Source organism: Telopea speciosissima, chromosome 7 (genome assembly GCF_018873765.1).
Source record: "Telopea speciosissima isolate NSW1024214 ecotype Mountain lineage chromosome 7, Tspe_v1, whole genome shotgun sequence".
In the NCBI taxonomy this organism is placed as follows: domain Eukaryota; kingdom Viridiplantae; phylum Streptophyta; class Magnoliopsida; order Proteales; family Proteaceae; genus Telopea; species Telopea speciosissima.
In genome coordinates this window covers 63,607,890-63,633,083 of record NC_057922.1, presented here as the reverse complement: position 1 = coordinate 63,633,083, position 25,194 = coordinate 63,607,890, and the positions used below count along the sequence as shown (strand labels likewise).

At 38.6% G+C, this 25,194-nt stretch overlaps 2 protein-coding genes and 1 pseudogene across 2 annotated transcripts; 1 reads left to right on the top strand and 2 right to left on the bottom strand.

The window, feature by feature from the left end:
- Window positions 1–472: 472 nt before the first annotated feature.
- On the bottom strand, window positions 473–1,597 carry LOC122669578 (solute carrier family 25 member 44-like). The gene has a single exon (XM_043866371.1). It carries the CDS (start codon window positions 1,595–1,597, stop codon window positions 542–544), a length of 1,056 nt encoding a protein of 351 aa, XP_043722306.1. The 3' UTR covers window positions 473–541.
- Window positions 1,598–9,514: 7,917 nt separating this feature from the next.
- Window positions 9,515–10,096, top strand: LOC122669084 (annotated as a pseudogene).
- A 241-nt stretch (window positions 10,097–10,337) lies between these two features.
- On the bottom strand, window positions 10,338–23,775 carry LOC122668773 (25S rRNA (cytosine-C(5))-methyltransferase NSUN5). The gene is made up of 14 exons (XM_043865306.1): window positions 23,489–23,775; window positions 23,129–23,187; window positions 22,873–22,923; window positions 22,591–22,726; window positions 21,594–21,679; window positions 18,031–18,129; window positions 17,813–17,866; window positions 14,338–14,482; window positions 13,395–13,456; window positions 13,033–13,120; window positions 11,599–11,682; window positions 10,718–10,879; window positions 10,490–10,615; window positions 10,338–10,444 (listed from the first exon to the last, which is right to left on the bottom strand). Exons 1-14 carry the CDS (start codon window positions 23,736–23,738, stop codon window positions 10,338–10,340), a joined length of 1,509 nt encoding a protein of 502 aa, XP_043721241.1. The 5' UTR covers window positions 23,739–23,775.
- Window positions 23,776–25,194: the final 1,419 nt, after the last annotated feature.

Genomic DNA, 25,194 nt, shown 5'->3' with positions numbered 1-25,194 from the left:
TCTCAAATTAATTATTGGGAATAAGGATTGACCCACCAACCGGCCACCGCACCATACCAATCATTTTTTACAGAATTCTATACTTTCTAGAGAGAGAGATCAAATGTTCAATAATTTTTTGTTTTTTTAAAAGAAAACAATACTTCCATGACTAATTTTCTTCACCCATAAAAAAGGAAGAATTTTCTTCACCCATAAAAAAAGGAAGAATTCCTTCTACAAGAAAAAAAAAAGATAAACCTGACTTGGTGACCAAACGCTTCCAAATACTTTGGCTAGGTGAAGAATTAACAAGTCCTATCCAATGGAAGCCCGAGATTGTGGGTATCAAACCCAGAATTTACCTACCTATCAAAATTCTAAAATGCACATGCCATAACCATTAGAACCATAGGTCCCACGACAAAATGGAAATGGATAAGATTTAAAAGGAGAAACAAAAATTATTTATATATTTAAAACAACAAATAATAAAACTTCTTTGTTTTTTGGGTTTTCCATTAATGAGACTTTTGAGTTCACCTCTGGGTTGCTAACTTGTTCATGCAGACAAGTTTTCTTGATTCTTAGCAGACATACGTTTGAGAAACTCGTAAGTTGTGATCATGGTAGTTGCAGACATGGACATGGAAGCCCATCTAGGGCCTAATCCTCTGTAACAAGCAGACCATCCACCTTCTTTAACTAAATTCTTAAAAGTCTGCCCAACTGTTGGTGGCCGACGTCCATTCTCCTCCCCATCCAAAACCTGCAATCTCGTTTTGATTGTATCAAGCGGCATTGTAATCAATGCCGAAACCCCACCAGCCATAGCTGCACTTACTCCCTGCACTGCCACCACTGTTTTCGAATCCGGCCGGAAGCTGCCGTTGTTGTTACTATTCTCCTTACTCTCATCGTCTCTCTTGCAGAGATAGCAACCAATTCCACCCCAAACAAGTCTCTGTGCCACAGAATATGATGCCCACCAAACTGCATTCGAGGGAGCGTAGGTCAATATGGACATACCAAATCCCCTGTACAGACCCCGCAAACCGTCGGCGTTGAGAATTTTCCTGAATGCATCGATCCCACCACGATATTTACAAGGGGGTGCATTCGGGCTGTTGGGATTGCCGGAGCAGCCTTGGACCATGAGCCGTTGGCTGACAACATCGATCGGTGTCCAAACAAGCTGTGCGGCCATCGCAGAGCTTAGTCCAGCGGCGGCGTTGGCGATAGCAGCGGCCGTCGGTTCTGGGAAACCCAAACGGACAGTTGCGGTTCCCACACTACTCTTAGTGACCTCTAGAGCTGTCATGTACAGGGCACGAGCAGGGATTGTTCCCATCAGGGAAGTACCAAAGCCTCTGTATAGGCCTCTGATGCCCTCGTGACGCAAGATCGTAAAGGCCGTTCTAATGGAAGAGACCTGCGTCTGTGATACCTGTTGCCGAGTCTTGAGGACGACGACAGGGTAAAGGGTAGCAGAGACTCCAGAGAAGAGAGCGGCACCAAGGAAAAAGAACTTGGATTTGTCCAGCATTTGCCAATCGATATCCGCCGGAAGATGTATTTCTGGAGCCGAATCTTCTTCGGCAGCAGTGCTCAAACTCATCTTCGCCACTTTGGAAGATTAGATTAAATTAGTTGAAGAAGAAATCTGAAATGATTAAAAAAAGAGACCCGTTTCTCCTCTTTTTCACCTCTGATATGCTTCCATATCAAAACCAAAACTGTACAAAACAGCGAAAGGATCTCGTGTCTCCCGAAAGAAGAAAAGAGAGAGAGAAAAAAACAAGGGATCTAAAAAAGATGAGAACCTAACCCTAGACTGACCGAAACCTTAACCATGTGCTGTAGAAAGAGAAAAACGAAGAGGAGGATCATATGATACAGATGAAGGAATTAATCACAATTATAAAGAGTTAAGATATACAGTTTTCGAAATTAGAGAATTAGTTAATGTAAAGCATTTTCCTCTTCCAAAACCAGACCTTAGATCGAGTTCGTAGGTGGATTAGCATGTAGGTATCGAACATTTCTCAGAAGCAAGATCTGATAATAGAGTGATGATGCTTCTTACCGGGAAGACGAAGAAATCACTCGTCAACAAAGGCATCAACTTCAGAAGCTGATCTGAATACTTCTCCGGAGATAACAACAAATCTTGCCGTTGCCGGCAAATACAGAGATTCACTCATCGGATGAAAATGATCAAGGCAGATGATATTTACAGGAGAAACAGAGAGAGATTTGGGTTCTGAAGAAGCGGAGGAGTTTATGGCCACCGGATTTTGAAGGATGTGAAGAAGAGCAAGAGAAGAGAAAAGAGGAGAAGAGGGGCCAACGAGGGTGCGGCCTTGACTGCAGGGTTTGGGAGTTTCAGCTTTTTTTAGGTAACTTTAGGAGTGTTTTTTGGGAGGGTAATTTAGGGTTTTTATTTGCTACGTGTCGAATTATGGTTGGATATCATTTTTAGGGTTTTGCGAGGCGGTGGGGGAAGTGAAGCATCGACACGTGTGACATTAGAGTGTCATCAACCCTATCCATCCAGAATTCCAGAAAGGCTAAAAAGCGAAATGACTCATCGCCTGTCTACTACGTTACCAGTTACGGATTCAGAATTCAGACCACGTAGGTAGGGTGTCATTGAGGTATCTGTATCGGTATCGGTATCGGTATCGGTATCGGTATTGGTATCAGTATCGATCTTGGTCTTGGATCGGTCGTATTGTATCGGCTTATTCGGATCAATATCCAGCACCCACAAATATTGATTTCTGGCCGATCTTGTATTGGTGTAACAGTACGGGTCAAGAGTACAAACATTAAAAATAATTTTTATATTAAAGAGGTAAAATCATCCGATACAGGCCGATCGTATTTGGATTGGTTTTGGTTTAGGTTTTGATCTAGTTTAATTTGGTGTTTTATCGGATTACTATCCATACGGTACCATTTCAGTATTATGTACAAATATTTAATAACAATAACAAAAATTGGAGAAAGTTTTCCTTCATTAAGGTTCATAAATCCCTATACAGTTTTAGTATGTTCCCCAACAAATTCTCCCGGGCGCATTTGAAATCCACGGTGAATAGTTTCGGTGGGTAAAAGAAAACTTGGTCCATTATTTTTTTTTTTTTGGTTTTACTTTTACCAATTTCTTATTGGTTTGATTCGATTTCTAGTTTATTTTGGTTTTTTCGGTGAAAGATTTCTAGTTTTAGTAAGTCTGACGGATTCGGTTTTTTTACGTCTCCAAAAATAAAATCCAATTAGAAGTTTTGTTCCGATCAGCCCAATTTTGTACGGTCAGTGCACTCGGTTCAGGCTGATTGTGATGCCCTAATACCATTGTTTAGCAATTCCAATCCGATCTAAATAGGTGGATTTATGTTGATTCCCACAACTTTTGAACCAATTATGAATGTATTTGATATTTGTTTTTTGCTTATGTATTTGATATTTATTTTTTGGGTTTTTTATAATTATCATCTCAAAACCTTTCATATTTATTATTACCCCGCAAAAACTTTGAAACAACAGATACCCTCTCCTGTTGCATACTAATAACTAATTGACCCCACGAAGGGGATTGATCGTGAGAATGTGCCCTTGTCACGGATTATTTTAAGACCAAATGCCTTTTTTGGGATGGTAATTGTAAAAAACTCCCACCCATCACCGTCACTACTTCTCCTCCTCCTCCTCCTCCTCCTTCTTCTGGTGTTATATGGGCCCGGGTGTTCAGGGCAGAGGTATGTGCTTGCCGGAGGTGGGCGAAGCACAAGGGTAGGGATTGGCCCTTGTGGCCTAGGTTGCAGGCAGCCTACGCCTGGACTGCAAGCTTTTAACGGAAAAAACAAAAGAGGGATCAAAGAAGAAGTAAGCATCACCACTCCATACATCATCCGGAAGCTTTGACTTATTAGTCAAACAGGAAGCACCTCTACACCCCATGACCCCCCACCTGCATCATCAATGATTTGCGGAGTGCCACTAGTCTGAGGCGGAGGAGGGCCATCCGCATGGAGAAACCAGAAAGAAGCTGCCGCCATCCATAGGGGTGGGGATCACAATAAACACCTTAAATCTGAAACTAATAGCATCTTAACACCCAACCCACCCTCGAATCAAAACCCTATCAATTCAATCAGGTACAAAGGAATTGGATTTTATAAAACCATGAAGAAGAAAAAGCTCTGCAAATCTAAACTACTCTCCCTCTCTCTTTCTCTCAGTCTCTGTTTCTATCAATTATCGTTGGTTATAACAAAACTCACTAACAAAGAACTGTATCTCCAAAATCAAATATGACATAAATTCATAAATTCACAAAAACAAGGCTTCAAGAAACTAAAAACTGCCATGGATCATCTTCAATTGATCGTCTCTACTCTTATAAACGGGAGGGGAAGAAATCTGCCAGGTTGAGAACTTTTGAACACGATGCAATCGCCCTCTCTGCTAGGAAATGAAATCCGTCATGTTACCATGCTAAGTTGGCTTTCCGAAAATGATGCAATCGCCTCTCTGCAACCTCAGCCCCCGCAATCGCTGATCTCTCCAACCCCCGAGCCTGCAACTCATCTTCTCTGCTGCAACTGCACTCACTCTCATTCACTCTCCCTCCTCAGCCCTCACGACACCTCAACTTTGTGGATCGGTCTGACATTTGAATTTCTGTCTTCTGATCGATCCCTCATCATCGATTTGAGAAAGGTCGGCGGTATTCCAGTAATACATAGAAAGAAAATCCAGCCAAGCGAAGATTTCAAATATTTCAAACCCTGAGTATTGGAGCTTGGTGGAGAAGGCAATGGCAACCCAATCGGGCTTGGACGAAGACCACTGCAGCTGCTCGATCTCGGCTCCAGCAGTGTAAGCGAGGATGGGATTGAGGCCACCCTCGACGGGCTGACCCATGGAGGACAGATCCCAAATTAAGGCCTGGGAATCGTCGCCGGCCGTGCAGATGTGGCAAGAACTATGCGGAGCCCAGGCGATGGCGTTGACGCTGGCTTGGTGCCTCTGCAACTCAAAGAAGAAGGAGAAGAAGGGAGGAGGAGGAGGAGGAGGAAAACGGACGGTGACGGGGTGGGAGTTTTTTACAATTACCATCCCAAAACGGGCATATTGGTCCTAAAAAATCTGTGACCAACAGAACACTCTCATGACTAACCCCCTTCGTTATCGGTCTGTAACGGTGGGGGCTAGTTAATTATTAGTGTGCAACAGAGAGGGTAACAGTTGTTTCAAAGTTTTTGGGGGGAGGATAATAATAAATATGAATGATTTCGGGGTGGTAATTATAAAAAAAACCCTTATTTTTTTACTTTAGGAGAAAGAACGCTACCTGGGTGCGTGCGGCGCGTTGTTCTGAGCCTAGACAAAAGGGTGCACAAAATGATTGTCGCATCCCATTGAAAGGCGAAAAATGCTAAGGGTGCGGTGGTCATTTCGCACACCCGTGTCTAGGCGTAAGGGCAACGCACTGCACACACCCAAGTAGCGTTCTCTTTTCCTTTGTTTTTTTTATTTTCTTTTAACCCGTAAAATATTAGAATCAAAATGAAATTAGAATTAGCAAATTCTACAAGTCTTCTAAATCAAAAACTCCAAAAAGTAATAAGAAATCTTTGATTCTTCTTCCTTATTCCAATTAGGGTTTTGATCTTGGTTTGAATCAGAATCAATAAAAGTTGATCTCGTATTTGATTGAGGGGTTTCAATCGTTCATCAGAAACATGCATCCAATAGAACTTCAATAGTTCTTACCAAACAAAAAAATAGAACTTCAATAGTTTTTCGTTGTCCAAAAATATATGACCATTTATTAAAAAGTAAAAAAGGGAAAAAAGGTATCTGGTTGCGTGGTTTCTACGCCTAGATACAAGACCGCGTGGTTTACCATTCAGTCTCCAATGAAATAAACAATCTCGCTCAGGTAGTTCCACTTGCACACCCTCTCATTGGTCCCTATGTTGGTGTAGACACTACACGACAAAACAATGATCTCTTGCTCTAAAAAAAAAGATATGGAGTTTGGTTGGACCTTAGGAATGTCGTTATTTAATCTTCCATACATTTATTGTATTCACTTAAAGGCTCTAATGCTACCAAATAGTCGTGGATTTGAGTCAAGAAACAACCTCTCTACGAAGCAGGGGTAAGGACAATCAAATTTGACATGTGGTCAATTTATGCCAATTTTTTTTTTCTATATATTCAACGGTGTGAATGGGAATCCATTTCTTTTTTAAGGTAAACAGAATTTTATTCAGATAGAGGGCAAGAGGAGCACGAGGCATCCGAATTACAAGATTCAAGAAGCCAAGGGGTGGACAATGGCCAATCCGACTTGCCAAGGATAGGGTCTTCCTTACTAAGGAATGAGCTTTAACAACATTTGTATCCATAGGAATATACACAAAAGAACATGAGTTAAAATGCATAGCCAAGCTCTGAATGTTGTGTATGAAACCATCGATCAGTAGCGGGGGAGGTGGATATGCCTGATTTAGGTGCTTGATGAGATCGAGGTTATCCGACTCCACACTAATATGAGAGATCCATGTAGACATCGCCCAAGTGATACCCAATTGAATGGCCCATGCTTCACCAAATCGACTAAGAACTTCAGTTCCAATCTTCTTACTTGGGAAATTAAATTGATCCAACCTTTGTAACATTGTTGCCAGCTTATCTTCTTCACCGCTAGGCGTAATGAATGAGAGGTTGCAACAAAACCAAACCTCCTTAGCGAAAGAGCATCCGAAGAGGATATGGTCGCTTGTTTCAATCTCTAGGCCATAATCTGAACAACTAGGATCGATAGGGATTCGATGCTTCGCAAGACCTTCACCTGAGGCAATCCTTTGAGCACAACATCTCCAAAGAAAGGATTTGATTTTGGGAAGGGCTTTGTAATTCCAAATCCTTTTCCAAACCATTGGAGGAATATTGTCCCAATCATGATGGCGAGAAGAAGAGGGTTGGGAGGATGCAAGGCGATCCCTTTGGTTCACCTGAAGATGATAAGCTGATTTAACTGAGAAGACATCGTTATGAAGAACCCCCCATGTCAGGGAATCCACCCTAGGAGTTAAGCGAAGATGAATCTTCATAATGGCTTGCTTGTCCGACTAGTGGAAAAATAGATAGGTCTTCCTTCCAAGTGCGAGATTCAGCATTTATCACGTCTGCAACTTTAGAGATATGACGATGTGAGGGCTTGGCATATAGAATTCTGAAATTTTGGGAGGTCGGAACCCAATGCAATCCCAAATATCGATGTTTTCACCGGAATCTATTTGCCAAATAAGACCTTTTAGGACTTTCCTTTCCACCAAAATACTCTTCCAAGCCCATGAAGGCTTGTTACCGCTCGGGCCATTTAAGATATTCGGGTTGGGAAAGTAAATATCTTTAATAAACTTGGCTCAAAGGGAATCTAGATTCGCCCATAACCTCCATTCCACCTTTGATAGTAAAGCCCGGTTATGAAGAATAGGGTCCCGAAAAACCAGCTCCCCCTCTTTTTTTGGATCTACATAGCTGAGACCAAGAAATCCAATTTATCATCCTTCCTCCTCACTTTGATCCCAGTAGAAATCAGAAATAGCCTTTCGAATGGAATCATGATGAGATGCCGGCAGAGAAAAATGTGAGGCAACATAATTAGACATTGAACATGCTACAGATTTGATAAGGACTTCCAAGCCTGCATGTGAGAGCAGTTGAATCCATTCGCCGTGGAGCTTCAGATGTGCGTGGAAGGGTTTTGAGAGGGTATTTAAGAGAATATACTAAAATCCTATGGAGGTTGTGAACCTTAAGATGGTGTGGTGAAGCTTCACCACCACGTGGTAAAGGAAAATTTTCTCCTAAAATTAAATGATCAATACAAGTCGAAAAGGAGTCTAACCAACCCACATGGCTATCCAAAAAAAATACCTTCTGGATATGGAAGTGTGAGAATTGGTTTTCTGTCACGAGCTCTAGTTGGGCTAAGGGTGTCAATCCGATACGGTACCGGTATTTGGTACGGTACAGAAGTCAAATACCCCATACCATTACCGTACCATACCGGATAAATGGTGAATTTCCCATACCGATACCATACCGACTCTATACAATTTTGATACGGTTTTTATGCGGTATGGTATTAATACGGTATTTGATATTATACCTATATATGGTATTCAATATGTTATTTTTTATATATGAATTAATAAAATTATTACATGTAATATGAAATATTGAAATATATTGTATTTAATATGTTATACTCTATATATAAATTATTATATATATGAAATACTTATAGATAGACATATAATTGTATATATATATAGTACCGATATTCGGTAAAATGGTACACGGTTTTAACCTTCATACCAATACCCTACCGTATCAAGTACGGTACCATTTTTTCATACCGATACCATATCAAATTGTATTCAATACGATACGATACGATACGATTATACGATGTGATATCTATTGCAAAATACGGTTTCGATACCGGATTGACACCCTTAGTTGGTCACGTATGAACATCTTTTAACTTCGAGGGCTATGTCTCACTTCCATGGAGCCCAAAAGAAAGAAAATTTTCTCTCTTCTCTATCTCAATAGTTTGCCTTTAATTAGATGGAATAAAATCTCCTTTTGAGCATTGGAACCATTGATTTTGGAATCGGAATTTAACCAAAAAGAAAAGAAGATTTTGGAATCGAAATTATTTTACCATCCCAAACAAACAAACATATTTGATTTTTAAGAAACCTTCAAAAGATCTGATCCATTTATTCACATCCTAATTTTATTTTTTTTCCAACAAAAAAAAACGATCTAAGAGAACTCAACTCCATAAATCAGCTTACAAGGAGGTGAAAGAATCCAAGACCATGCCACAACAAATCACTTTTATAACCAAGGTGGCATCAACTCCCATAGGATCGTAACAATCCACCACAATTATGAACCGACTATGTGGCAATCCACTCCGGATCATATAACACTTTCAAACTAGCTCTAATATGCTCTAGGGTCTCTGCCTAACATGATAGCTTCACTCTAGCACCAGATCGCTCTTCTCATGCAAGAGTCGGGACTAATTATCGACCATAATAATGAATGTGGAATCAACCCCCATATGACTGAAATGGGATCGTAACACACTCCTCTATACTGCTGCTGTCTTAGAGAAACTACAAAAGTAGGGGAATTATGGAGGGAATAGAAGTAGAACATGCTGGAACTTTCTATCTGCTTCTCTGCCCTCTCCCGATCATCCTAGAATCATTAAAAACCCCGAGAAGAACCCCAAAAGTTCCACAACAAACTCTCCCTTCATCTCTAGAAGATACTTCCCTTCTCTATCGTCCCCTGCTATCACCTATAAAAAACAACAACTATCTAATTCCAACCCGTCTTTGTCATGGCCAAAAAAAAAAAAAAAAAATCCCATCATCCTTTCAATAATTACTACACTCGAAGAAGAAGAACCAGACGCATCAGTAGCAGCATACCTGAGTCATTCCCTGAGAGCATTTTAGCAAAAATGGATTTCAGGTTTATGGGTTTTGACAATGATATGCTCAAAACCATCCAGCACATACTGGACGCTGCCAATGAGACTGAGAAGCCCGCTAATGCTCCAAGTCGGACTTACGTTCGAGACGCTAAGGCCATGGCTTCCACCCCTGCGGATGTCAAGGAGTATATCCAAACTCTTCCGTATTCATCATTGACATGCCAGGGGTCAAGCCCACCGGCATCAAGGTGCAGGTGGAGGATAACGTCCTGCATGTTAGCGGAGAAAGAAAACGTGAAGAGAAAGATGATGCTAAGTTCGTTAGGATGGAACGTAGGGTGGGCAAGTTCATGAGGAAATTTGTGCTCCCTGAGAATGTCAACTCCGAAGCCATCTCCGCCTCTTACCAATACGGTGTCCCCACTGTCAGTGTCAAAAAGCTACCTCCACCGAAACCCAAGAAGGCCAAGAACATTGAAGTCAAGATCGCCTGAAAGCTCGACGAAAATGGTAGCAGCAGGGAGTCTGGGGTTTTGTATTTGTGTGGGTTTTCTTTTTCTTGTTTCTGGGTTTTTGAACTGGGTTGGGGATCAATGGTCGTTTACCAATCAAGATGATGATACCCCTGTTATCGTCCGTTACTTTCATGTTATCTGAAGAGAAGTCTACCTGTAGAATGAGTTTCTGCGAAGAAATTCTCAAGTCTTGGATCTTTTCTTTTACTTGTAAAGTCCTTGAAGATCAATTAATGACGAAAAGGAAAGATAAAACCCAGTTAATAATTTGCAGAAGAAGATAATGTGAAAGTTCATCAGTTAATACCGGAATTTTTCCGTCTGCCAAGGTGGGAATACAACATTGTTTTGGACATTCTGGAGAAAATACACAACTGGGACTTGTCTCTCTTGCGCAGGTGCAAATGATTTCTACTTCTGCTGCTACAAGGTTTCACTTTCCTTTCCCATGGCTCATTCTTTACTACTTCCGAACAAATGCCATTGCTCATTGTTTCCTTATTTTCCCTAACGAATAGAGCGATAAAAAAGCCTTCCATGTCTTCGATGGGATCTGTTCGTAGCAAATGTTCAGCTGCATGAACAAGAGGGAAAAAATTAACAGAGTTTCAGAAACGTATATCTAATCTAAGATTGTAAAGCTACTGATAAACTATGCTTTCAGGGATGGACTCACAGCCTTCAAAGACGGGTAGCCCACGACGAGACCATTGAGGAAACAGAGTTGTCAACTGAAAACCATAGGATTGAGCGAGAGGTAGAACTGAGTTAATCACATCTTCATTTTCCATCTGATGGATGGAGCAAGTGCTATAAACAATTCTCTCAACTGCCGGAACTGCAAAATAAAACAGTGATAGATGTTTATATAATTCCTAAAAGCACAAAGCCCACCAAATAATACACAGATCCAGCCTATGCCTTTGAAATGCTTCCATTAACTTCAGCAAACAACATCAGGAGGACCAGGAAGACGAGAGCCAAGAGGAGAGGAAGCACGTTTTCTACAAACCAGATTTTAAAACAAAGATTATTCCTGAGAATAGAACCAAATTTCTTAAGTCATGGTGAAAGGAACAACCATCATTGGGTTTGGATGAATTCAGGGAACAGTGAAGGACACCTCTGGATGATCTTAAGATCTTTGGGTGAACCCAAAAAAACTGTCCCTGAGAGGCAGAGAATATACATGTCATTGGTTAATTTGAAAGGAAAAGACAGGTAGAGACGGGTTAATGCTCAGTTTTGGAAGGAACATTAATCCATTAAATTTTCAGAGCAATAGTTTACAGGGATAATTCCATACAGGAAACTCAGTACGGAAGGATAAGAAACCAACGTATCTTTTGACCAAAGTTTGAGATAGTAGGACCAGGCCAGCGCCCAATCTAAATAATTGGGATCGTCAGTCACCAATTTGGTGGATCTACCTGATACACAAATTGGCTATATCGGACCAGATATAACTGACAAAGTCTAACCTTCCTCACAGAAGATATGATTCATCATAGCATGACAAAATTACTTGAAAGGAACTCCACAGAAAGACAAACTTACAAGATAATGCATGTGACAGAGCCTTCCTTTGAAAAGCAGCCAGTTTTCTTACCCTCTCAGTATCAGCAGCATCCACAGAATGATCTATGCAAAGTTGAAACACACCTGATTAAATATTGAAAAACATTGGACAAGGCAAATGGAAATAAATCCACAATTAGAGCATCCAAAGCAATTTATTGGGATGTAAAATCATTTTCCTTAGTGAAGAAGGCCTATGGAGTAACTGCATGTAGCATTCTGAGTTTTTCGCATGAATTGTTATCAAACATGTAAGTGCGGATCCAGACGGTCACCAAGAAAGAAACCATCACAAATGGATAGTCAATGTTGACATTTACAACAACAAGCTCAGCCTTATCCCAACTAAATGGGGTCGATTATATGGATCCTTGGAAAACAAAGTCCGGAAAACTGACTGCAAATAAAAGGAATAAAAAAAATGCAAAAATGAATAAATGACAGATGAAAAGTGAGAGATTAGTAATGAAAGAGGAAAGAGGCACAGCCCAGGAATTAAGGAAAATCTCAGCTAAATGGGGTTGGCAACATGGATCCTTGACCTCCAATAGGCTCTATCCAAGGTCATACTTGGTACAAGGCCCAAGCTACGCATGTCATTCCTTATAACCTCTCCTAAGGTCATTCTAAGCCTTCCGCTAGCTCTTTTAGCTCCTTTAATCTGGATCAGACCACTTATCCTTACTAGGGCGTCTCCAAGCCTCCGTTGAACATGGCCATACCACCTCAAACGACATTCTCGAAGTTTGTCATTGATCGGGGCAACTCCCAAATCAGCTCTGATACATTCATTCCTTACTTTATCCTTCCTAGTCTTGCTGCACATCCATCTTAACATCATCATCTCTGCTAAACATAGCTTCTCTATATGAGACTTCTTAACTGCCCAACATTCCGCCCCATACATCATAACCGGTCGGACAACAGTCCTATAGAACTTTCCTTCTAAGCTTTGAAGGAATAAGCCAATCACACAGTACTCCAGTCGCCCCTCACCACTTCCTCACCACTTCATCTATCCCACTTTAATTCTCTGTGAAACATCATCATCTATATTTATAGTTGACCCAAATATCTAAAAGTCACTTTGCGGTATCTCTATCCTCAATTTTTACAATGTCAGTATCCATCATAGTGTGACTTAAGTTACACATCATATACTCCGTCCTCTTGGTTAATTCATCCATGATAAGTGCAAACCAGTAAGGTCAATGTTGACATTTAAAGTTGAGAAAACCAAGTGTGAATCTATTGTAACACAAAAGAGAAGTATAATTGGGGTTGGCCAAAAAATGGGTAGATATCATGAACCGTTTCACTATTGCATGGCAACAATATTCTTAGTAAGATTTTATGTGGTGTAAGATGAAATTGACAACTAACAACTTATGGAAGATAATTTCCAAAAACAACCTTTCGTTTGTGATGGGAGTAGATGATCCAATCTGTCAGCAGCAGTTCCAGATCCAGAGCAGGAAGGATCTAGGAGAATGGCATGTACCTGCACAACTAGAGACAACTGTTACATAACGAGACATCCCACTCTTAACATGATCTGAAAATGCTAATATAAAATGCCAAGGAAAACTGGTAAGAACTTGAATATCAATAAGCATCAATACCACATCGTAGCTAATGTCCCCCTGTATAGTGAGATGACCAATCTAAATAAAATGCTGTAGCTCTATGCATTTGATTATCTATTTTGGGCTCATGAGGCTATTAACAATCTATAACTAATAATGAATCTCTAAAATTTTAAGTGTAGTACATACCTTTGAATACAAGGGATCTTTTGGGTTTAGGCTTAAGAAGTCCCCATGCAAAACTTCTACATCTTGGGATCATGTTAAGGTCCAAAAGATCACTGGTACCATAGAAAATAGACTAAACAAAAACTAAAACACAAGGAAAGAAAGTGCCAAAAAAGGAAAAGCATTACACACAAGAAAATGTCGTAGGAATTATCCGATGATCCCTATTCGGCTTACATGGATTATGCATGCCAAATAGGGTTCAGACTCTTTACAAACTAAGCATAAAGGGATGAGGATTCCCCCCCCCCCCACCTCATTTGTTGAATTTATTTATTTTTTTATTTTTATTTTTTTTGGGGGGGGGGTGTTGAGGGGCATTTCCAAAGCATAGTGCATTAGTTTAAGGTGATTGAAAATAATGATTTCTAACAATTGTTCTGGCTGAAATGAAGTACACTTTGAGAACCTGATTTTCGGCAATGGTGAGCATGAAAATTCTGTTTCATAAAGACAATAGGATAGGTCACTCAATCAGAGGAAGAGTATCTGATCAACATCCAATGCCAAATATGCAAACTGATGATTGATAAGGCAGACCCAAATATTAAACAGAGACAGAATATTATAATAGATAGGGAAAATGATGTCCATGCTGCCAATGTTGTGCACTCTCTCCTCCTCCCTGACATGTGGGGCCTCTTATATGAACCGTGCGGTCACCCTTTCCATGCTCCTATTCATTTGGCGTGGGAGAATCCATTCCATGAGGGCAGCATGTTGATACCCTGCCCTACTACATATATGCATCTTCCAAGATTGTTCCATACATCCAACAATATATTGAAAACAATCTTAGTCTTAAGTTGCTGGATTAAGGAACCACAATATCCTGGCTAAAAAAGCATTTAGCAAGTACACAACCTCATAGAAGTAGATTCAATCCACAACCATGAAAGGATACTGGGAGCCCCAGAGCGTTTGATAGTGTCTTCCAAATATTTAACCCTACCCTTGTTAAGTTCACATGCTATAATCTTCCCCTTTCCTCTCATGAGAGCTGCAAGGTGAACAGTTTTGTTTCCTGGGGCTGAACAAGCATCAATAACCTTCAAACAGATATAAAAGAGATGGGTTAGACAGTTGTTAAGGATTTCCAAAAGGAAAAAAAGAGTGAAGAGTAAACTGCTGAAGATATTTCATCAATATTAGAGCAAGGACAGAATCTCATCAGGTTGAAGAGTAAACTGCTGAAGATATTTCATTAACATTAAGAGCAAGGATAGAATCTCATCAGGTTAAAAATACCATTTCATGTACTTTAAACCATGAGACACGGCCTTCGAAAAACTTCTTTTAGCTCAAAAATTGGTCGAACAGGACACCTCAACACACACACACACACACAGTAACACAATTGGTAAATGAAACTTTTTGATGGTTTAGAACCTTTATACTCCCCTGTGGCATTACATATCAAAATAGGAAAATATCTAGGGTCAGCCATCTAGATGACCCCCAAATTGGATTAGGCCCCGTGGAAAAAGTCCCTTAAAAAGAGGCAGTGGATTATGGGATGGGGATACCATGCAGTGCGATGCAATTGGAGAGGGATCTGCCAGACAGCGGACCCTTGGGTCCCCTTACTGTTGCTCACTAAAACATGTTAAGGATGCCCTGTACTAGGTTAACTTGTAGCTCAAAAGAGCACTTTCTAACAATTGTTACTGGAAAGCAACATTCTGGTTGTTACTTATATTGTTCAAGACCGTAAGACATATTCTTCGGGTTTCAACTTAAGCTGCATCACAGTATTGTAAATTCCTTTGCAATACAACATACAGGCACATTAGTGATGTAGATAAATCACCAAAAGGTTTATTTTATTGAAAATAAGCTTTGGGTTGGGTTATATATGTATTGGGACTTTGATCCCATGGGTTTATTTTGTATTTGGCCACTTTAACGAGCCTAAAATATGGGCAGAAAGTAGGAAAACGGGATTTATTTCAATAGGTTAGTCAGAGTCCTAATTTGAGTCTGTTTTCTTTATTATTTCACTTTCCTAGTCAATTTAGGATATTTTATTAGTTAAAGATTGGGTTAGGCCTTTCCTTTTTTGTGTCTAAGTCTATTTTTTCAGTCTTCTATATAAGTTTGTAAAGAAGGCCAACATTGTACACGAATTTGATTAATGAAATATTGGCTTTAGCCTTTGTGAAAATCCTGAGATAGACTGGGTGAGATGCCCAGGCTGAGATAGCCAACCCCCACCTTTCCCCATTCCATTCCCCCATCCCCTTCCATCGGTTCTTAATTCCAAACCCTAATTTCAATCAAATTGAGTTCAAGACTGCTACAAGCTTTTGGGAGTTTCTTTACATCTACAGTATCATTCAACTGCAGCTCCAATGGCTTCAACAGGTTATTAATTTTGCGATACATTTCTCATGTATCCATAGGTTCTATATTGGATTTGAATCAGATTTCGGATCAATCTATATTGATTGACTTGTGGGATTCTTTGTCTTGGTTATCTTTTGAGATCTCATCATTCTTCTCCGACCAATTTTGAGACCCCATTGTTCTCTTTGGGATCATATTGCTCTCTTTCTTGTTCTTTGGAAATTTTATCATTTGAGTTTCCATTGTTCTCTTGGTTTCATCATATGATTTCTTGTTTATTGGAGGGTTTCTATTTGATCTTGCCTGGGATTAGACCTATTCAGGTTCTAGTCTTACATTAATTAGTCCTACCTATAATGTTCTTTTGGGCATAGTTCAAAATCTCGGCGAGATCTCGGTAAACTCGAGCTAGTCGAGACAAGATATGATACGAAACAACAAAATGTCAAATCTCAAAAAACTTGACCGAGATTTCGAATATTTCGAGAATCTCGGTGAAATCTCGAATATTTCGAGAATCTCGACCTCCTCAGTACTCATAGAGTCATAGTATTGTATTGTTGGGACTTGGGAGTTAAGATGTGGAAGACTAGGGTAGTAAGGTGTCTATGACTTATGTTTTATTTATTGTACTTAGGTTGGGTGTCTATGTAATACGCATTGTGAACACTTCATTGTATCTTGTGGTTTATAGTAGAAACTTTAAGTCTTTAACTATTTCTTAAATAATTACTCAATATTATGTGCATAATTTACTTATTTTACTTGCCAATTATGTCTCATATCATTCAAACAACGTGTAGAATAGGCAATATTACATTAAGGGTTCGGCCTTTACTGCCAACCACGGGTGCAAATCCAAAACACCAAATTGGGTGTTTTTTTTCAATTTGAAACATTCAATATGTTTATTAAGCCTAAAACAAGCTTACCTTAAAGTTTCAGAGCCAACTATGGTCATATACCCACCGAAACATAATTCCGAAACATTAAAAAAAAAAAAAATACATTGTCTCGCAGAGATCTCGGTAAACTCGACCTGGTCGAGACCGAGTTTTAGAACCTTGCTTTTGGGTAATGTAACTCTTAAAACATAGCAAACCGATGTTTTTAGTCTACATTGCTCTCCTTTCATTATCATGAGGGACATATATTAGCAACTATTCTCCTATGATGAATGTGCGGAGGGACATCTTTGCCTAGATATTTACAATGTAGGATAACATGTACCCAAGATGGTGAAGAAAAACCATCAGTAGGCAGATCACACTGTCCATTCCTTCAACAGTGCCTCAAGTCTAATCACTGAAAATTCTCCATAAGAAATCTGCAGATATTTAGAAAGCTAGCCTGTCTGAAGCTCTTATTAACAGCAAAATTTGAACCAAGACTTGTTGACTACAAATACCATTGCCTTTTTTGCATCTCCCCTCCCCCCCGCCCCCACCCACCCCTCGCCCCCCCACCCCAAAAAAAAATAAAGAGAACTCTTACAAATCCAAAATTAGAAAAAATAAAAAGTAAAGCCAACCACTAGAAACCATAAATGCATATGACTGAAGCATCCTTCTCACAATTTCAGCTGATCTTTAGATACTTCACAGTGTGTAAAATTTTGATCCAGTAAAAATCAATTTGGCTCTGCCTAGTTGGAAGTGAAGGAAAGGGAAGGGAAATGAAATTAAAACAAAAGTAAAATGGAAACCTTTTTAACATTACCAACAATAATGGTGTAACAAACTCAAACTTTCTAAATCCAGCAATTAAGTTTTACTTTGCTTTCCAACCAAATCCTGAATTTGAATAGGAAAGAATTCACTTGAAAAACTTATAATTATCATATTTAGAAAGATTTTAAAGTTAGACAGTGCTGATTACAAAAATTTCTATTTACATTTTAAAATTAATTTCCCTTCCTCTCATTTCTCTATACTTGCAACCAGAAGGAGTCTTCATGTTGTTGATACAACAAATTCTTTGCTATCTACAATCAGTTATAAAAATGACTAATGTATCGGAACAGTATAACCCACCTCCCATCCTGGCTTAGGCTCAAGAGCTATTGCCACCATAGAACTTGCCTTCCCCTGAGAAGTCATCAAAGACAAGATCATCATACAAAAATCAATAGAACAAGGAGAGAACCTTAAAGCCAACAATTTCAGTGAAATATAATTCTTGGCCACACCAAGTTGCTTCCTGACAGTAAAGAAACAAAGAAGAAAGCTACCAGTCTGGAACAAACTCTTACTTGCAGAAAGACACTTCCATTCACAACCAAAGGATGATCATGCAAATCGGTGCCTGGTGGGAGAATCAACAGGTCTGGAACAATCTCGTCCTTTCTAACCTATTCAGCATGAGTAACATTACAGCCATGAAATAAAAAGAAGCTGTATTGATATCATCTCAAGATATAGAAGAAAACTATAGCTACTTTGAACTGTGGCAAGACAATATAATTTTGTTAGAAACTTCACTGCATTAAGGCACTCTGCACTTACCTCAGTTATTATGATTAGACAAGCAGCTTTGCACAAGGCCATCAAAACTACATTCAAACATAACAACCATTGGCATGTTTCTTCATTTGTTTTGTAATGGTACATAAGCACTCCTGCTTTGAGCCCACACCCCCCTCCAAAAAAAAAAAAAAAAAAACTACTTTATGAAAGTGAAACAAATGGAGACTCTATTTGCTTTGATATAAATGTAACATTAGTGAAACAGAATAAGACAACTATTTTCATGAATTATGGTCCAATATGGTAGCACAGTACTTAAAGCACATATTTTAAGTTTGGTGAAGCAGTACCATGATCACCTTGCGCAAAACAGGGATGACAAACTTGACTCCAGATTTGAACTTGATTAGCAACGGACCATGAGGCAAGATATTTATCATGCTGTATGCTCTATTCTTTACTTCTTTAACTCTGGAAGGGGAATCTGATCTCTTGTCCGATGGAGAGTTAAAGCAGCAGAGAATTCCTCCTATCTTCAGCAGTGCCCTCTAGCTGGATCAGGAGTGGAATGTGAGAGGACTTTCTAGGTAACTTTTAAACAATTAATTAGATGGTATGAAATCTATCTTCTTGTTATGATGGTGACGAATATACAAGTTATTACTCAATGGTCCTAGATGAGTAACCATGAACATTTAACATTTCCAAGAGTTTCTCAATAAACCCCATGTTTCCTTAATTTCCAATCATCACAAAACCAGTGCACTTCCAACATTATTCCCTTCATCAAATCAATTCATCTTCACCCCGTAACCTACTCAGATAGGACCTAGCTGTTACCATCAACCTTCATCTAGAGTTCCAAACCTTGGTTGTGGGGTGGTCTTTTTACATTACATAGTATCTTCAAGCCTTGATAAGAAAAACCATATATTCCTACTTCCATTTAAATCACCATCAACCATACACTCCTAAAACTTAAGTCAGTTAAGCCTTATCCCCACTTAACTCACTTTCTACTTTCAATTTACTCATAACAGAATCTGTTACAATCCATAAACCCTCAGCCAACCTCTTGGATCCCTTCTCACCTAAAACTTAACCTGATTCTATCACTAAGCAACCCCATAAATCCTACCTCTCTAAATATTACACTGGTATTTGTTATTCTAGGGCAATTTAGTGCTTTGTTTACACCCTTTGAAGACTGGATCATCACGACAGCCTAGTTTTGCAAGTTTAGGGTATACAGTGGAGCTGTCCTATACAACAACAACAGCCTTATCCCGACTAAACAGGGTTGGCTACATGGATCCTTACCCTCCAATCAGCTTTATTCGAGGTCATACTTGATACAAGGCCTAAGCTATGCATGTCTTTCCTCACCACTTCTCCCAGAGTCATTTTAGATCTGCCCCTTGCTCTTTTAGCTCCTTTAATCTGAATTAAATTACTCCTCCGTACTGCAGCATCTAAAGGCCTTCATTGAACATGGCCATGCCACCTCAAACGACTTTCTTGTAGCTTATCATGTATCGGATACTCCCAAATCAACTCTAATTTGATCATTCCTTACTTTATCGTTCCTAATTTTGCCACACATCCATCTCAACATCCTCATCTCAGCTACACTGAGTTTATCTATATGATGCTTCTTAACTGAACATTCTGCACCATACATCATAGCTAGTAGTATGAATATCCTAGAAAATTTTCCTTTGAGTTTTACAGGAATACATCATGTTGAAGCACTATTCAAGTGGCACTGTTCACGTGAACAGTGATTTGATTTTTTGTGTTTTATAATTAGTTCTAATTTTAGTTATGAGTACTAGTTGTTAGTCCTAGTTTTACTTTGAATTATTAGTCTGAGTTTTATTGTTATTTTCCTATTGTAACTTGGAATCCTATCATGATTAGGAATTCCTAATCTGAATAAGAGTTCCCCTTTCCATTGTAATATCAGATTATAAATACAAGCCTTATGAGGGAGACAGTGACATCCGACTGCTCTCTTCTCTTCCCATCTTCTTCTCCTCTTCTCGGTTTTGGTATTCTTCAAGTGTATTTAGTAACACATCAATCACACAATACTCCAGACAACAACTTCATCCATCCTATTTTAATTCTCTGTGAAACATTATCCTCTATATCGCCTTCTTTATTTAGGAATGAACCCATATACCTAAAATAATCACTTTGTGGAATTTCCCTCTCATCAATTTCACCACCTAATTATCCGTCCGAGTGTAACAAAAGTTATATACCATATGCTCCATTATCATTCTACTCATCTTAAAACCTTTTAATTCCAAGGTTGATCTCTATAACTCAAACTTGGCATTAATCCATGCTTTTGTCTCATCCACCAAAACAATATCATCAGCAAAAAGCACACTCCAAGGAACCTTTTTGAATGTCTCTGGTTAAATTCATAGTTGTCAAGGCGTCGCCTAGGTGTCCAGGCTCTTTCTTGGGTCCAAGGCGACAACACGCCTTATTGACACTCCATGAGTTTACATTAATTTATGTTTATTGTTTTGCTTTTTGATGAGCATGTTTATATTATATATTTATATCCTATTATATGTTGGTTTTATTATATTAAGCCATTACTAGCATAATTATATCATATTGCATTGAGAGGCTTCTATATTGTATATAAACATAATTATATAAAATTATCATTGCTACATTAAATATAGTCATTAATGCACGCCTAGGTGATGCCTAGACATTGCTTTGTCGCCTAAGCACCCCTCCAGTGCCCTGGGTCGCCTAGTCACCTTGACAGTTATGGTTAAATCATCTATGATAAGCGCAAACAAATAAGGGCTTAAATCATTTACGATAAGCGCAAACAAATAAGGTCTTAAAGCTAATCCTTGCTATAACCCAATTGTAATTAGGAATTCACTACCTTATCCCCCTACAGTTCTTACACTAGTTACCACACCATTATACATATCTTTAACTATGTCCACGTAGTTACTTGAAATGCCTCTCTTCTCTAATACTTGCCAGATTAACTCTGTAGGGACTCTTTCATAAGATTTTTCTAGGCCAATAAAGACCATATGGAGATCCTTCTTGCAACCTCTACATTCAGGACATGAAAGGACAGTAGAAGCTGTCCTATGTCAAGACATTATTACAATTTTGTTAAGAAATCTCTAGGCTCAGAATTATGTCAACTTAAGCTTGTAAAGATAAATATGATAAATGCATGAAAACCAAAATCAATAGGAGAATTGCCTCCTGTGCATCAAGAATTATTTATTTCTTCTGATTCTAACCCACAAAATAAAAATTATCAAAAATTATATTTCGTATAAGATGGGATATGTACCACGTGCTGTTTCCCTAGTACATGTAGAGCTGACTCAACATCCAACTTCAGAGTATTTACACGAACATATCGGGGTTTTGGCACATCTGCAAACATAAGTTGGTGGCTTTAGTTAAGAGAAGATTAGAAGGGGCAATGTTTTTCAACAGGTATGCAATTAATGCTACAGAACACTAGACATGGACAATCACATTTCCAGGTGTATTATTTCATTTTCTCTTTCCCCTTTTTATTACAGAAAATTTATTTAGAAACTCAAAAGGCATTCCACAAATATTTCTCAGGGTTTTTTTTTTTTTTTTTTTTTTTTGGGGGGGGGGGGGAGAGGATTTTCTAAACATCATATAAGCCCTCATATTCCTGAATTGATTACAGAGAGAAATCCATATAAGGTCTATTAATTATCTCATTGAGAAACTTGAAAGTTGAAAGGTCCTACTGTCCTTTCAAGCACTGAATGCCAAGAAGTTGTTTCTAACAGAAAACAAAGTAGTCTTTCCCTCCTCCTGGAACTATGTTCCAACCAATACCATAGCAGAATCCCATGTTACTTGGCATATATTTGGTGATGACTATTAAAATTGTACAATGGCCTTCTGCCCCATATCAGAAATTTTCACATAATTAATATATTTTTCAAATTCCCCATTAGTGATCTTTAAAATTTCTATATATATTACATCATTTTATTTTGTACTTTCTGCCCAGGTCAAGATTGACTTGGCTGGGTTGAACCAACCAACCCACTTCACTTGGTCAAACTTTGATTTGGTTTTAAAGGGTTGCTCTCAGTTCTTAATTACTTTCTTATCAAGCAGAAATTTCAAATGTTCAAAATTACATCTGCCAACTTAATGCGATTTCAAATCATATTTGAACTGAAAAAGTTTGAATCTTGCTTCCTTAATGGTCATTTCCAACTACCAAAATCCATATTTGGTGCTTCTCTCTAAAATAGAATTATCACAGTGTAACTGAAATGTAATTGAACACTGACCGCCAGTTGGATATAGGAGCAATAAGTCCTTAACATCCTTCACTTTTTTTCTCACTAAAATCTGTGCCAAAGTTGATTGTAGGGCATCTTTCCGAAGCAGGAGAAACTTTTCTGCATCCCCCAGCAATACAATAGCCTGTTCAGGAATTCAAGTTCAACAATTACCAAAGCAATCCAGAAAGACAGCACAAAATAGAGGTGTCATTAAGAAATAGTATGTCATTTCTGAATCTGTAGACAAGAACAATTTTAAATGTGAAAGATGTGGAGTATTGCGAAGACCTGGCCAAATAGGATGTCATACGTGATTATGTACATCAGTTCCTCTTGCCTCTGCCAGAAGAAGGGGAAAATAAGTTAGAAGAGCATTTGCAATATAATGAAATAAGTGGGGGAAAAAATGAAGTACGAGAGCTAGAACTTTTAAAACGCAGTTAGACGAAGAAAGGTCTCGGATAACAGAAGTAACCATTGCCAACATACGGTCCTAATATAGTTCAAAAGAGTAAAAGTTTATCAAAAAAAGGTTCTTTTATACCTTCCACTTTCCATTCAGCACATGAGAATTTTCTAAAAGTTCTTTAATAATCGGAAGATCTGAAAAACAAGAAATCAAATGACAATTAGCAGTCAAACTGAAACAAAATCTCTCTCTTCAACAAAATCCAATCAAATTCACCAGTGAAACAAATGATTAAACTCTCAAATACTTAACACCCCAGCTTTTATAATCGGCGAAACAGATTAATGGAAAGAAATGTACGTGAAGGGAGAGAGCAAACAAAGATTCTTATGGCAACAGGCAATGGTTGTGTGAGTAGATAACTTCCAGTGTAGCTTCTCAGAGAAAACAATAGTAAAAGAGAGAGAGAGAGAGAGAGAGAGAAAGAGTACTGACGCTTGAGGGTTTGACAGACGAGAGCGAAGGTAGCTTTCTTGTTTCTAATAGAGGGGCTATAAACGAGCGATTTGATGGAGGCAACGGCTCTCCGCCTCTCGTCTCCGTCCAGTACGCACCGCAGTACTCTCGCCGCTTCTCTCCGAGCGAAATACGACGACCGCTCCGCGTTGCTCTGCCGCCGCCGACCATTCTCCGTCCCTCCCTCGGCGGCGATATCGGCGGTTCGGAGTCGGTTCGGACGGGTCATGAATGGCACCAGCGACCAACTTTCTGTCTCTGTAAACAACTTCACACCACAAACAGGTTAGTTTGCTAAATGGATGCGCGAATGAGGATACAGGATACAGGATGTACAAATGGAAATCCAAATCGAATCAGATTGGTTCGTTTTAATAAATTTCTATTAGAGTTTTTTTGCATTCGGTTTCATTTGGTTGGTATATAGTTTCGATAATTTGATTTAATTTATTCGGTTTTATTCAATACACCTAACTTGGCAATGTCTCGCACACTAACCTTGAAGAAGAAGGCACTAAAGAAGAAACGAGTAGAAGTGCAAAACTGCAGAAGAGTTGTGAAGAGAATCAATAGTTGAAGATGGAGGCAGAAGAGACGAAATAAAAACTAAAATCTTAGAACTCAAGTTTAAGCTTTTTAGGGTTTAGTATGATGTAAGATCGGTTCTATTTCGATTTATATCATATTTCATTCGATTTGGTTTGGTTCAAGCTGACAATTTTAGCTTAAAATTGAAATCAAATTAAAATGAATTAAATTTTAATTTTAAAATCAAAATTGAATCAATTTTTTCGATTTGATTCAATTTAATTTTAAGGAAAAGAGTACGCACCTGATTGCGGAGGCATGCGAAATGACCATTGCAACCCTAGTCATTTCCATCTTTCATGTCAATTTGGAATCAAACTAAACCTATAACTACGCAACCTCCACATATATTTATATGAACAAGTAACATCATTTTCTCAATAACATAATTAGAGCCCAAGGTTACTAAAATTGATGTGAAGGGATGATTGAGTCATTCTGATCGTTTAATAAGCAATAACACTTGTTAATTTCATAACCATTTAGCACTTCTTCTTCTTTCTATAGTTTTGTGTTCTAACCTCCTCTTATCACTTTGATGGTTTAAAAAATTCAACAATAATTAGATTATTACATGTGCAACACGTCCTTCAAATTCAAAATATATTATTACCATTTGTTCTTTTACCCGCGATCGACGTGATAATCATGTAGGAGAGAATTGATTCGCAACTTGTTGAGCCAAGCCTAGTCAAGATATTCCTTTTGTAGTCTTATTAAATTGGGAAAAAAAACTGTGAAAAAGCAAAGAATAAGACATGGATACGAACGGCAAAAAAAAAAAAAAGAACAAAAACAAATTCCCCCTCCCCCCCCTCCATCCAAAAAAAAAAAAGAATAAGAATACCCAATGTATACTTTATATAGACAATAAAAGATGTTTCAATTGATTTTGGGTTTTAGAATAGGGTGCAACTTGTTGTCATCAAAGCGGTAATTATGAACGTGTAACTTTCTTTTAACCAGTCTCTTGTCTTATTTTTAAAAGTTATTTAATACAGTATTTAATGCAAAGGTAAAAAGAAAGGTTTCCCAAAAATCTAAAATTTATTTAATTCAGTCTTATGTGAAATAACATGATATATTCTTATTAAAAG